This window comes from Xenopus tropicalis, chromosome 4 (assembly GCF_000004195.4).
Source record: "Xenopus tropicalis strain Nigerian chromosome 4, UCB_Xtro_10.0, whole genome shotgun sequence".
Taxonomy (NCBI): domain Eukaryota; kingdom Metazoa; phylum Chordata; class Amphibia; order Anura; family Pipidae; genus Xenopus; species Xenopus tropicalis.
Window position 1 is genome coordinate 14,002,009 of NC_030680.2, and position 14,298 is coordinate 14,016,306.

The 14,298-nt window shown below is 43.7% G+C and overlaps 1 protein-coding gene across 1 annotated transcript; it reads left to right on the forward strand.

Annotated features, from left to right (window-relative positions):
* Positions 1-4,091: 4,091 nt before the first annotated feature.
* astl2d.3 (astacin-like metallo-endopeptidase 2 gene d3) lies at positions 4,092-13,966 on the forward strand. The gene is made up of 13 exons (XM_002934089.5): positions 4,092-4,230; positions 6,043-6,070; positions 6,833-6,892; positions 8,006-8,137; positions 9,595-9,712; positions 10,782-10,960; positions 11,121-11,202; positions 11,397-11,524; positions 11,608-11,723; positions 12,086-12,311; positions 12,916-13,034; positions 13,437-13,659; positions 13,761-13,966. The coding sequence occupies exons 1-13, from the start codon at positions 4,162-4,164 to the stop codon at positions 13,772-13,774; spliced, it is 1,494 nt and encodes a 497-aa protein (XP_002934135.3). The 5' UTR covers positions 4,092-4,161; the 3' UTR covers positions 13,775-13,966.
* The last annotated feature ends 332 nt before the right edge of the window (positions 13,967-14,298 follow it).

Here is a 14,298-nt window from a genome sequence, read left to right on the forward strand (position 1 = left end):
CACCTAATGGCTGGAGCAAAGGAAGTGAAGCATGATTAGGCAGAAGGAGCATGTGCGAAGCCCCCGACAAAAAATAAGCCAACAGCTCCTTCCGCTTGAGCACAATGCAATAATCACGCCTCGGTTGAACCTCATTGACTATGATAATGCCACTGTGCAAATCAATTAACCCCCCCACCCCAGTCATCAGATCCAGGGGACCAATCAGTGCAAGGCCCAACACAGCTCAATAAATCTCCCCCCAGGTCTCCAGAGCCATGGGACCACTTATTGCAAGAAAATTCTTCAATGGTCATCTGATTGGGATACATCTGGAAAGGGGTTCTATTAACCATGGCTTTCCATCAGCTTGGGTCAGTTCAACCATATGAGGACTGGGCAGGCAGTGATTAGAGACATACAGTAGTAGTACACAGCACCCCGTATAACTAGATAACCACAAATCTACATCTCTGTTGCCTTGTCACACATATGGTCGCACCACGTTACACAGATTCTCATCCATGCAATCATTTTCACACCCAGTTGCACACTATCCCATTAATCCACTTACACCTATTTACACACATTAACACCAGGTTCCACACCCTTTTGCACCCAGTTCCATCCCTTCTTACTGACAAGGCTGGAGACAGAGATGAGGCATTGCATGAATCTTGCCGCTACAACCTATGTGGTTGAAAAGAGATGTAATTCATGGATGCCCAATCTGCAGCCACCAACAGACTAGATATTGTTTATGTCTATACTGGAAACAGTGTCGGACTGGGAACCCAGGGGCCCACCAGAAAACCTTAGACCCTAGGCCCGCTTTCCAAACTATTTTCTTTCCTTACCCAACCTCTTTATTCTCCAAGTCTCTTTTATTTACATGCTAGCATCTATTCCTCCATCTATTTCTCCTCTTTCTTCTCATTCAGAAATAGAGAATGACCATGAAACAGGCTAAATGGCTAGAAGCAGGAGGGCCCACTGACCCCTGGGCCCAGGGGAGTTTTCCTGGTATCCTGGTGGGCCAGTCCGACACTGACTGGAAATATCTAACCTGTTAAACAACATTGGGGCAATATAATAACAGACTGGATATTGCTGATGTCTGTATTGGAAATATCTAACCTAATGGTGGCCCCAATTCTCCATAGCAAAGTGCTGTTCCTCGGGTGATATTGGGCAAAAATTGGCTACAATGGCACAGGCTTATGTGATGGCTAGTGCTAATCAAGCAGCTTATCCACCTAGAAATCCATTCAGGAGACAGCAAACTTGCAAACTGGCCCGGGAAGCAGACGGCAGAGGGGGCAGGTTTTACCCAAAAATTAGTAGGTAGACTTTGCTTCTGAAATGTTGCCAACTATGAGGCAGGAGAGGAAGCATGGGGGAAATGTTTACTTACTTAGTATTAGTACAACCAATTCAGAAAGCCCTATGTCACCTGAAAGCGACAGTTACAAGCATGTATAGCATATCCATCAAATACCTGCTTCCAAAATGATATTTTGAATTCCAAGATGAAAAAGGCCCCTAAAATTAAGCTGGCCCCAGAAGACCTTAATTGGAATGTACACATTCTAACAAATTAAAAATGGGCTAACAGCTCTTTCTTCTCCAAATTACCAAAATATAAGTGGTGGGCCAAGAGATACAACCTTTCTTTTTATTTTACCTACACATAGAGTACTCTCACAACTCCTTTTTGTATGTAACCCTACAGCCCTGACAAATTGGCAAAGGGTGGGATGACCCCAATCATGGTACCGTGGTACAGCCAATAAGAGGGACATTCTGAAAGTCAAGAAATCAGTCTGAAAGTATGTTAAACTATTAAACCGATCTGTATCAAGGAGGCATTGCTCAGTACATTCCAAATCACTTTCCTCACCAACTCTACATAAGTTACTTTCTTGACTGATAATACAGTATGTTGTCCTTTTTGAAACAATGTGGTGTTTTCTCTACCAGTGCAATATTCATGGTGGGTAAGATGCCAATACCACTCAATGCCACCAGTGCAGACTTTGATTGATGGGATAGAATGCTATTTTGGATTGTCTTTAGGAGGCAAAATACATTTTCTGCACAGATTGCAATATAGTATCCCAGGGTTATTTCTGTATATAATGCCCCCAGAACACATGATAGTATTAATACAAAGCCAATTCCATGTATAATACCCCAGAACCCACAGCAGGATAAATACAGTGCCAATTCCATGTATAATACCCCAGAACACACAGCAGGATAAATACAGTGCCAATTCCATGTATAATACCCCAGAACACACGGCAGGATAAATACAGTGCCAATTCCATGTATAATACCCCAGAACACACGGCAGGATAAATACAGTGCCAGTTCCATGTATAATACCCCAGAACACACAGCAGGATAAATACAGTGCCAATTCCATGTATAATACCCCAGAACACACAGCAGGATAAATACAGTGCCAATTCCATGTATAATACCCCAGAACACATCGCTTTGGCGATTAAAATCCTCCCATGGAAACCAACAGCAATGGCAACTGCCTGACACTGCACAATGGGTCACTGATATTATGTCTGCACTGGTCGGATTGGGTGGCATTGGTGCTTTCTCCACAGTGTTTTCATGGTGCCAGTGGAGAAAACACCACAACACACAATGCAGTAATAGTACAAACAGGGAGAAAAACATAGTGAGGGGGATTCCTCATGGGCATCTTAATGCCCCTGTCCTATTGGAGAAATATGCCATTTCAGTTTGGAGAGGTTGAAGGCTTTGCACTGATGAACCTGAAACTATATATAAATACACAGTGTTTGATACCTTTCTATGGAACCTAAGGCTCCCTAAATCTTCATCATTCTCCGCCTATGGCCAACTGCAATTTCTCTGTGGTTGTCAAACACTGGATTGTATCTAATCTTGTATGAGCAATGGGTACTTGAAGCTGTCTTAGTGCTTCTTTATTATCCATGATGACTATCACCCTGCCTTTATATACTTTTTAAATCATAATTGAATCATTGGAGTTAATCCTTGACCAGGGCCCAGATTCTGGGTTAGCTCTTCTTGATTATCAAAGAAAAAAATAGAAAAAAGGAGCAGGAACAATAAAAATTATAGAGTAGTTACCAGGAGAACCCCCTAGTGACCAAAAGAGGGTAATACATGTACCAATTATAGACTCCTGTCCTGCTCAAAAATAGTTACAATTTAGTTTATTTCAATCCATTAGGAACATTAACAGCCCTATGAGGAAAGCTTAACGAATTTCATGCTTACCCAACCCTTAATCATAAGTTTAAGCACATTTGGAGCCTATGATTAAGTGCTAGGTAGCCATGAAACGCGTTAAGCTATCCACTTGGAGCTGTTAATGTTTTTAATGGATTGAAATAAACAAAAGTGTAACTATTGTTAAGCAGTACAAGAGTCTATAATTGGTATAATGATTATCAAAGGCTTTCTTTGCTTCGTTATATTGGTATTACATTACGTATGAACCAACAGTACATGACCTGGGTGAAGATGTGACCTCAATAAAAACCAATGCTGGCTCTAGGGGTTTCCCTCTATAGATTCTGTAGATTTGGACCATCCTCCCCAACCCACACATACACTGGCGTATGGACTATAAACAAGGAAATATGTTTTGGAAGTATTAGTAATGTGGGGTGCTGGGGAGATGAATGTGCCTCCTCCATCCATCCGTAGCCACTGTGAGCTCAGCACTGGGCTATGAACGTGGCTCTATTGTAGCCAAGGGACAGAGCTTTGTGATATTTTGTTTCCACTTCACGATTTATTAAATCAAATAAATGTAATTAGGGGTTGAACATAGTGTAAGTAAAGTGCTGGGTAATAAAGTTACAGCATTTCTCTGTGTAATTTTCTTCAGGGGAAGGTGGGAAAGGATTAACACAAAGCATTATGTAAAGGCCCAGAGTAAAAGTTAGTTTGTGGAGTTTCCATCCAGGGAGCGGTTCAGCCGAGGGGAGGTGCCATAAATAAGCATGTCTATGATTGCAGACAATAGGGCAGTTTTTTTGCACGGTGTAATTTGGTGGCCAATCAGCTGCCTCCCCTCCAAAACCACTGCTACTGGGCTCTTAATATAAGGGCTAGGGAAATACAGTATGAGATGCTCAGTAGAATTATCTTCTTACGTGGTACAACATGGATTCCGCCATTTGTATCATCCTTGTGTCCTGTCTTCTTGGCCGGGTACTTAGTGCCCCTCTTCAGGTAAGTTAAATGGACTCTCCATTGCTCCATACCCATGCTTCCTACCATTCCCTTTGCCCCTTTCCCATGCTTTGCTTCCTACCATTCCCTTTGCCCCATACCCATGCTTTGCTTCCTACCATTCCCTTTGCCCCATACCCACGCTTTGCTTCCTACCATTCCCTTTGCCCCATACCCATGCTTTGCTTCCTACCATTCCCTTTGCCCCATACCCATGCTTTGCTTCCTACCATTCCCTTTGCCCCATACCCATGCTTTGCTTCCTACCATTCCCTTTGCCCCATACCCATGCTTTGCTTCCTACCATTCCCTTTGCCCCATACCCATGCTTCCTACCATTCCCTTTGCCCCATACCCATGCTTTGCTTCCTACCATTCCCTTTGCCCCATACCCATGCTTCCTACCATTCCCTTTGCCCCATACCCATGCTTTGCTTCCTACCATTCCCTTTGCCTCATACCCATGCTTTGCTTCTTACCATTCCCTTTGCCCCATACCCATGCTTTGCTTCTTACCATTCCCTTTGCCCCATACCCATGCTTTGCTTCTTACCATTCCCTTTGCCCCATACCCATGCTTTGCTTCTTATTATTCCCTTTGCCCCATACCCATGCTTTGCTTCTTACCATTCCCTTTGCCCCATACCCATGCTTTGCTTCTTACCATTCCCTTTGCCCCATACCCATGCTTTGCTTCTTATTATTCCCTTGCCCCATACCCATGCTTTGCTTCTTACCATTCCCTTTGCCCCATACCCATGCTTTGCTTCTTACCATTCCCTTTGCCCCATACCCATGCTTTGCTTCTTACCATTCCCTTTGCCCCATACCCATGCTTTGCTTCTTACCATTCCCTTTGCCCCATACCCATGCTTTGCTTCTTACCATTCCCTTTGCCCCATACCCATGCTTTGCTTCTTACCATTCCCTTTGCCCCATACCCATGCTTTGCTTCTTACCATTCCCTTTGCCCCATACCCATGCTTTGCTTCTTACCATTCCCTTTGCCCCATACCCATGCTTTGCTTCTTACTATTCCCTTTGCCCCATACCCATGCTTTGCTTCTTACTATTCCCTTTGCCCCATACCCATGCTTTGCTTCTTACCATTCCCTTTGCCCCATACCCATGCTTTGCTTCTTACCATTCCCTTTGCCCCATACCCATGCTTTGCTTCTTACCATTCCCTTTGCCCCATACCCATGCTTTGCTTCTTACCATTCCCTTTGCCCCATACCCATGCTTTGCTTCTTACCATTCCCTTTGCCCCATACCCATGCTTTGCTTCTTCCCATTCCCTTTGTCCCATACCCATGCTTTGCTTCTTACCATTCCCTTTGCCCCATACCCATGCTTTGCTTCTTACCATTCCCTTTGCCCCATACCCATGCTTTGCTTCTTACCATTCCCTTTGCCCCATACCCATGCTTTGCTTCTTACCATTCCCTTTGCCCCATACTCATGCTTTGCTTCTTATTATTCCCTTTGCCCCATACCCATGCTTTGCTTCTTACCATTCCCTTTGCCCCATACCCATGCTTTGCTTCTTATTATTCCCTTTGCCCCATACCCATGCTTTGCTTCTTACCATTCCCTTTGCCCCATACCCATGCTTTGCTTCTTACCATTCCCTTTGCCCCATACCCATGCTTTGCTTCTTATTATTCCCTTTGCCCCATACCCATGCTTTGCTTCTTACCATTCCCTTTGCCCCATACCCATGCTTTGCTTCTTACCATTCCCTTTGCCCTATACCCATGCTTTGCTTGCTGAGGATTATCAGAAAATTTAATGCTGTTTATCTGATTTCAGGACACTGACTCCTCCTATAAAAGTACTGGTAAGTGTTTTTATTGATTATCATCAGTAACTAGGAATGTACTGCTATAGCTGGGAAACTTATTGTACAGCGCAGCGGAATATGTTGGTGCTTTATACATAAATGATAATAATAATAATAACCCTAATATGCATAGTTTGCATAAAGTTATTGCCCCCCAGGAAAAGGCAATTCCTTGCTTATGGGCGAATGCCCGATCACTTGCTGAGCCGGTAATTACAGAGTTCAGGTTTGCTGTAGATTTTATTTACAAATAAAGTTGCCTTTTATAGCTCAGTTCTGGGAATAGGGTGCAGCAAGGAAGGAATACAGTGCTGGGGAAATGGAATCTGGTTACTGGGTGACCCTGATATAAAACATAGGCGGCTGCCCCAGAGCGCTCACCCTGCCGCCCACTGATGGGAGTGGCTACTGCCTGTGTTCAGGAAATCTGTGGGTGGAGCAAACACTACGTCTTCCATTATAGGACAGAAATACATTTCATTATATGCCTTATATTGTCCGGTCCCTGTATTACCATGTGTATTTTATAGCCTGCAGCTATTCCCCTATCACATACAATGCCGACTGCTGATAAAGGGACCTACAGACTTTACACATAGATAGACTTACATCTACCCACCCAAAGGCCAAATTGGCTGCAGTTTAGACAAGGGTTGTTTGTATCTTGGCTCAGTATGCCTATAGCACAACAGAGCTTTATATTCCAACCATGGCTCACAACTGTGTTCAAACTAAAACAGAATTTGTTTCCCCCCCCAGAACAGGAGGATTTCTTCGAAGAGGCTGATGTTTTCAGCAGGATCACTAAAGCCAATGAAGGTAACACTGTGGGTCAGGGGATGATGGGAATGTAATTAACAGTGGGTCGTATGTAGCCTTGTGTAAAAAAAACAAAAGTTGATGGGGAAAGGGAACAGCAGGTAAAGGGAACTCATTTCAACTACACTGAGTCAGAACCAGAGAACAGAACCAGGGAGGCCTTCTCCCATAGAGTTCTATTTAAGCAAATAATTTTTTTAACTTTTCCCTGTTCTCTGTCATAATAAAGCTGGCCATATACACACCGATAATATTGTACGAAAACTCTTCCAATCCTCCACTGGCGCTCAGGGCTGAATCGTTAGATATGGAGGTATCGAAAATCGCCACGTGTGTGGCCACCTTAAGGCAGTACCTTGTATCAGATGTAAACCAAGCTGTGTATATCCATATTATATCCATATTACTGGCAAAGCAGAAGAAATCCCTTATCTGGAAAACCCCAGCCCCCCCCTCAGCATTCTAGATAAAATGCCAGGCCCCAGCATTCTGGATAATCCCCCAGACCCTGGTATTCTGGATAAAACGCCAGGCCCTGGTATTCTGGATAAAACGCCAGGCCCTGGTATTCTGGATAAAATGCCAGGCCCTGGTATTCTGGATAAAATGCCAGGCCCCAGCATTCTGGATAATCCCCCAGGCCCTGGTATTCTGGATAAAACGCCAGGCCCTGGTATTCTGGATAAAACGCCAGGCCCTGGTATTCTGGATAAAATGCCAGGCCCCAGCATTCTGGATAAACCCCCAGGCCCCAACATTCTAGATAAAACCCCAGGTCCCAGCATTCTAGATTAACCCCCAGGCCCCAGCATTCTAGATAAACCCCCAGGTCCCAGCATTCTAGATAAACCCCCAGGTCCCAGCATTCCAGATAAACCCCCAGGTCCCCAGTATTCTAGATAGAACCGCAGGTTTTGAAACCTGGCTGGTATCTTGTGGCAAGCCTGGGGAGTAATGAAGTCTTTCAGATATAAATCTATGACCTATGTGACTCAATGTTCTGCTATAAGAGATAGCCATAAAGCAGAACAGGACTGTTATCTATCTAAAGAAATGAATCAGACAGCCGTGCAAGTGCCAACATTCTATGTATTTTTATTTTTTTTGAATCAGTAAGCAGAGTGCCGAGGGTTCATGGAGACATCGCCATTGGGGTCTCACGCAGCGCCCTCAACTGCAAGGAATGCTTATGGCCGAAATCAGACGAGACAGTCTATGTGCCGTACACATTGGATGAACAATACAGTAAGTTTTATTCCCTTAGCATCTCCCCCTTTAAAATAGATGATTCCTCTTAACAGCACAAGGTAGATTGACCGTAACCATTTGATTTCACAAATGAAGACCAGTTAAAAGTGCTTCTTAGTACAGACCCGTCTATAGCATACTAAGGCAGGACTTCCATTGGTTGGGGGCTGGGGAGAGTCCAGTCAGGGAATGGGGGCCCCAGAAATGCAAAGATTCTGGTTTAAACAGGAAATGGCATAAAAGGGTCTGACTGGCACAAACTGGGGGCCTGGTCAGGCAATGGCCATTTTTCATAATAGGTTAATATTCTACTTAGCTGGCCGGTGACTCCATGTTGGCAATGAATTTATATCTGGGGCAGTTGGGTCAGGGTCGGCCTTGCGCTCTACGTTGCATGGGCCAAGCAAATGATCTGCAGTTATGGGGGGGACAGGGGTCCGGACTGGGGGTTGGCAGAAGGGGAATTTGCCTAGTACGTGCCTACCCTTAGTTTCAGTCCTGATGGAGCCCCAAGATTTCTTATAACAGTAATACTAAAAAGCAATGCAAAGGCCTGTTTTGTACTGCCAGCTCTTACAGGAAGCCAATGGGGCCAATTCAATATGCAGGAGACCTTTCTAATTTGATGTCTCCTGTGTAGGGTTCCCTCAAGCCCAGGGTCAAACTGGCCTACCAGAAGATCTCTTGGTGGGTCCCAGCCTAGGAGAATTTCCATCAGCCCATCCTTGTTTTCACCGTGGGCCTATAAAAAACCTTTTTCCAATTGGCACTACCTAAATATACTTAGGGGCTGATTTACTAATCCACGAATCCGAATGAGAAAAATTCGGATTGGAAAACGAACATTTTGCGACTTTATCGTATTTTTTGTGTTTTTTTTCGTCGCCGTTACGACTTTCCCGTAAATTGTCGCAACATTTTCGTAACCGGTACGACTTGCGCGAATTGTCATAGCCAGTACAAATTTCGTGAATTGTCGCGACTTTTTCATTGCCATTATGACTTTTGAGAATTGTCGCGACTTTTTCATTGCCATTATAACTTTCGTGAATTGTCGCGACTTTTTCATAGCATTACGACTTTCGCGAATTGTGCGGTATTTTGCGATTTTTTCATAAATTGTTGCGACTTTTTCGAGCTCTCAATACGAAAGTCGCGACAATTTACGAAAAAATCGCAAAATACCGATCATTGCGAAAAAAAACGCATTCGGACGCTTTTCGGACGTTCGTGGATTAGTAAATGTGCCCCTTAGTGTAAGAGTAGGCCCAGGTAGACTCAATTGACCCCAGTAGCTCAGGTCACTCCATGGATTGGATTTTTTTTACTTTAAAGAGGACATTTTTTTATAGTGGCACTGGGACGCCCAACACTGGACATGCCCTTGTATCGGCACTACGGAGAGCTATTTGGTACAAAAAAGTCAGTTCTTTTTTCTCTTTTGCTTCCCATAGGTAGTGATCAAATCAACACAATCACATCGGCCATGGAAGTGTACTCCACCCTGACCTGCGTGCAGTTTGTCCCTTACACTGATGAAGAGGATTATATCGCTATAACATCAGGCGATGGGTAGGTCTGGTGAAAATAGGGCAACGTTGTCCTGTTCTTTGTACCCAGCAGTGACAAAAAGCGTTGCATGACTTTGTGTTCCATTATGCAGTATAGTTTATAGTTAAACCCTACTGTAATGCACTAATCAACCACACTTTACTCCGTTGTTGCAGAACTATATATCCCAGCATACTTTAGCATATTTTCAAGGCTAAGGCATAGAGAACTGGGGTCTTTAAAGGTCTTTTAAATCAATCTAAACCATCCATAAACTTATCCACTGCTCCCCTTAGTCAGAGGTGTATTAATGGCACTGGGTCCCTGGCATCTGCACCCAACCAACCTGACCCTTAATCCTATGGGCCCTGGGTGACCACCCTGATAGGCCTAATAGAGCTTTGGTTCTCTACAGATGTCGACCAAAAAATTAAGTAATGGATGCAAGAGAATTCACCAATGAGAAAGCTGATTACTAGCACTATGTCCGTCATCTGTTTTTATCTTGCATTAGAATGCTTCCAATGGTAGATCATCATCCTGTAGCTAACCAGAGCAATAAAATGCATCTAGCCATAGGCCAACCAGACCTGTAGCAACCTGGAGCATTTGTTTCTTTGCAGTGGTAGACCAACTTGTAGCCAATCAGGGCCTTAAATGCTCCCAGTTGAAAATCAACCTGTAGTCAATAAGAGCATTAGAATGCTAACAGTTGTAGACCAGCCTGTAGCCAATCAGAGTATTAGAATGTTCACAGTTGAAGACCAGCCTGTAGCCAATCATAGTATTAGAATGTTCAAAATTGTACCACCCTGTAGCCAATTAGAGTATTAGAATGTTCACAGTTGTACTAGCCTGTAGCGAATCATAGTATTAGAATGCCTACAATGGTAGACCAATGTGTAGCCAAAGTATCAGCATATTTACAGTGATAGACCAACCTGTATCCATACAGATCTACTGATATTCAAAATTAGCACAGCCAAATGGCAACAAGTGTTATAGATTCATACATATTGGTGTGAAAAATGCTTTGAAGGTCAGTTTATTAACCCAGTTTGGCAATAACTTTCCTATGTTTGGATTCCAGCTGTTGGTCCTTCATGGGACGGCAAGGAGGTGCCCAAGTGGTGTCCGTAGAGAAAGGTTACTGTACTTCCGAGGGGACAACCATGCATGAACTCAACCATGCCCTGGGCTTTGTACATGAGCACTCCAGGAGCGACCGGGATAACTATGTTAATATAATGTATCAGTACATCTCATCAGGTATGTGGGGTTAGTAACATCTCCACCATACTCTATAACAGTGATGCCCAACCAGTGGCTCAGGGCAACATGTTGCTCACCAACCCCTTGATGGAAGTTTCTGATTTTATATAAAAGGTGCAAAAATCCCCCAGCCCTTCTGACCTGCTGTTTATAATAGGTGATGATGTCAACTTTGAGAAAATGGAAACCAACAACCTCGACACAACATATGACTACCGCTCTATCATGCATTACCCAGCGTGAGTATATCACTATGTACATATGTAATAATGATTCTAAAGGCCACTCTGAGTGTTAATGCCTCAATACCGAGCCAGTGATGCCTTCATAGAACTACGGGTGGCATCCATATCTGAATATATATTAACGATAATACTGAAGATACTGCCTCCTGGCCTGTGGCTAAATGACTTACTTCTTGCCTTTATTGTAGGTGGGCTTTCAGCAACACAACTGGACAAAACACTATAGTGGCCAAGCCTAACCCCAATGTAACAATTGGAGCAGGAAACACAATGACCAGCTTGGATATTATAAAGATAAACCGGCTCTATGAGTGTGGTAAGCACCGAGCTAAGTGGCTAGGGGCCAATAGTATTTTATCGACCATTATAATGATTACTAATACATATTTTCCATTTCAGATGTCTGTAGTTCTTTCCTTACTGATGCCAACGGAACTGTCACCTCAGCCAATTATCCATCCGCTTACCCCAATAATGCCAAGTGTGTGTGGGTCATCCAGGCACCGTCCGATTTGGTGATCAATCTATTACTTCATATACTTCATTTTCTTCTATTTCTATCTTGGTTCAGGGTTGCTTAATCTAAATCACTGTTTATTCTAGGCATACTATATGTGAGGGGCTCCTTATATTGAGGCAAAACAAAGTGACACCCCCAGAACGTCATGTTGGGGTCCAACTTACCCTAGCAAGCACACAGGGGTTTGAATGAGCGGGACAGGGCTAAACCAGGAACAATAACAAGAAACAAATACAAACTACAGCCTCAAATATAAACCAACTGAAAAGAATAGGCCTTCCTATAACATTCTAAAAGTTAACTAAAGGTAAACTAAAAGGTCTTTAACACACGCTGACATTAACGTTGCCCCTGCAGGTAACCCTGACGTTCGCTGCCTTTAATCTCCAATCTGCCCCAAACTGTGAATCTGACTACATTAGAGTTTATGATGGGCGCACCAGAACTTCCCCGCTGCTACTGGACAGAACCTGTGGGTCTGGATCCGTTCCTGCACTGATCTCCTCGTCAAATATGATGTTAGTGGAGTTTGTCAGTGGTGATAACATTGAAGCGACTGGTTTCAGTGCCTCGTACACTACAGGTGAGTATGGGTTGGCTACAGGGCTGCCATTGTATTAGATTATATATCATACTGGGGGGAAATGTATATGCTAGTAGCTTCTTAAAGGGCCACTATAGGCCCAGACAGGCAATCTGTGGGTTCAGGCAAATGCCAGAGGGGCTGCTGTAAGGTGCCATAGACACTCACTATTTATTGGGCTGGGGGGCTCAGGCCTCTGTGTACTTGGGATGCCAGGGCCTATTTTGAATCCCAGCCCAGGCCTGGGCCACTCTACCCCGTACCTAGTTCAGGACAATGCCTGTAATGGGATAGGGTTAGTGGTATTACTATTCACAACCAAGGAGCAAACTTGTTCCTGACACCATACATGTAGCATTTTATTTATGGCCACAACCCCAGTTATGTCAGACTATGTCCCTTGGGCCACAGGACCATGATTTCTGATGGCTTCCAGTTAGAGTAGTACAAGTCTACAGAGTGGTTATAGAAAGTGATACTGGAGGCTGTCGCTTGCCATCCTGAGACTAATGGAAGGCAACTCTTGTATAGGACATGAGAAGCTGAAATGTGAGGATGAGAATCAAGGTATCCCCCTAATGTTCTTCCTTTCTGTTTCTACCAGTGAAATGTGGAGGCACTTATTACACCCCATCAAGGAACATCACTTCCCCTGGATACCCCAACAATTACCCCCCTAACAGCAACTGTTCTTATATCATTACTGCTCCACCTTCCCATAAGGTAAGGAGATACTCTCATCCAATGTTTAAATTAATTCTCTGATTTGATGGACATGCAATGATCCTGCCAGGAGAGGGAGGGCAAGATCCCAGTAGGGCCCAGCTTTGTGGTTACAGGAGTGTAGAACTGAGCAGGGAAACATGAGAAGTTGCATCCTGTTTCAGTGAATTAAGCTTTAGCCATTCTGCCTGGCCTTCATGGAGGCAGCAGGGGGCGCTCTTGATACGCATTCATATATTTAATAGTGCTAATATCATGAAATTAAAAAAACAGTAGTGTAAGTTGCACAAATGCTCATAAGAGCACTGCTCCAGGGACGAATCCCTTCAGGTCTCTACCTGTTTACAGAATGTAAAAGCACCAGCCTCTGCTCAGACTTCTACTCTTCCTTCTTTCTTCTAGGTCTCACTGAGCACGACCAATTTCTATACAGAATTTAGCCGCACATGTAGCTATGATTATCTTTCTGTGTATGATGGGAATTCCGCTAACGCACCCCTCCTGAAGACATTCTGCGGACGCCAGTTCTCCTTTTCAACCACCTCCACTGGTCAGAACATGTTCCTCAAGTTCTTTAGCGATAAATCAGTGCAAGTGACTGGCTTTGTGCTGACATACAGTTTTGGTGGGTATTGAGTAGCAACGTTATGATAAGTCTCTGGCCAACTCCATGTAACATTCTGCCACTTTACTGATCATCACCCAATTTCTCTTTTCTATTTGCAGTGCCTATATCCTGAAGTTTTGAATCTCAGCCATAAAGCAGGGCAGGACTGCTGCTTACAATGGGGATAAGATGGGATCTGTGCCATGAAGTAATAAATATAAGTTAATCAGTAGAAAGCAATACACATTGTTTTCAAGTAATATATGTTATTTATAATGATAATGTCTTATAAAATGTTCAAATAAACCTTTTTTTTGGCACTAAACTGATTATGTGCTTATGTTTACCATCGTATGGATAACTAAAACTCACAAATACAATTTGTTGTGGGGATTAAGCAAGAACTGAGTGGCTTACTTTGACCCTTCACTAAGAACTGACTTGATAGTAGAGGCAAGTTCAGTGGGACTAGTAGGGATTCTTATCCAATAGAAACCTGATAACCCAGCCTCACTCATCATTTCAGCTCTAAAGGTGCCCATACAACTTCAGATCCGCTCACTTGGCGATGTCGCCAAGCGAGCAGATCTTCTCCCAATATCCCCCACCTATGGGTGGGTGATATCGGGAGAATCCAGGCTAATTCAATCAAATTGG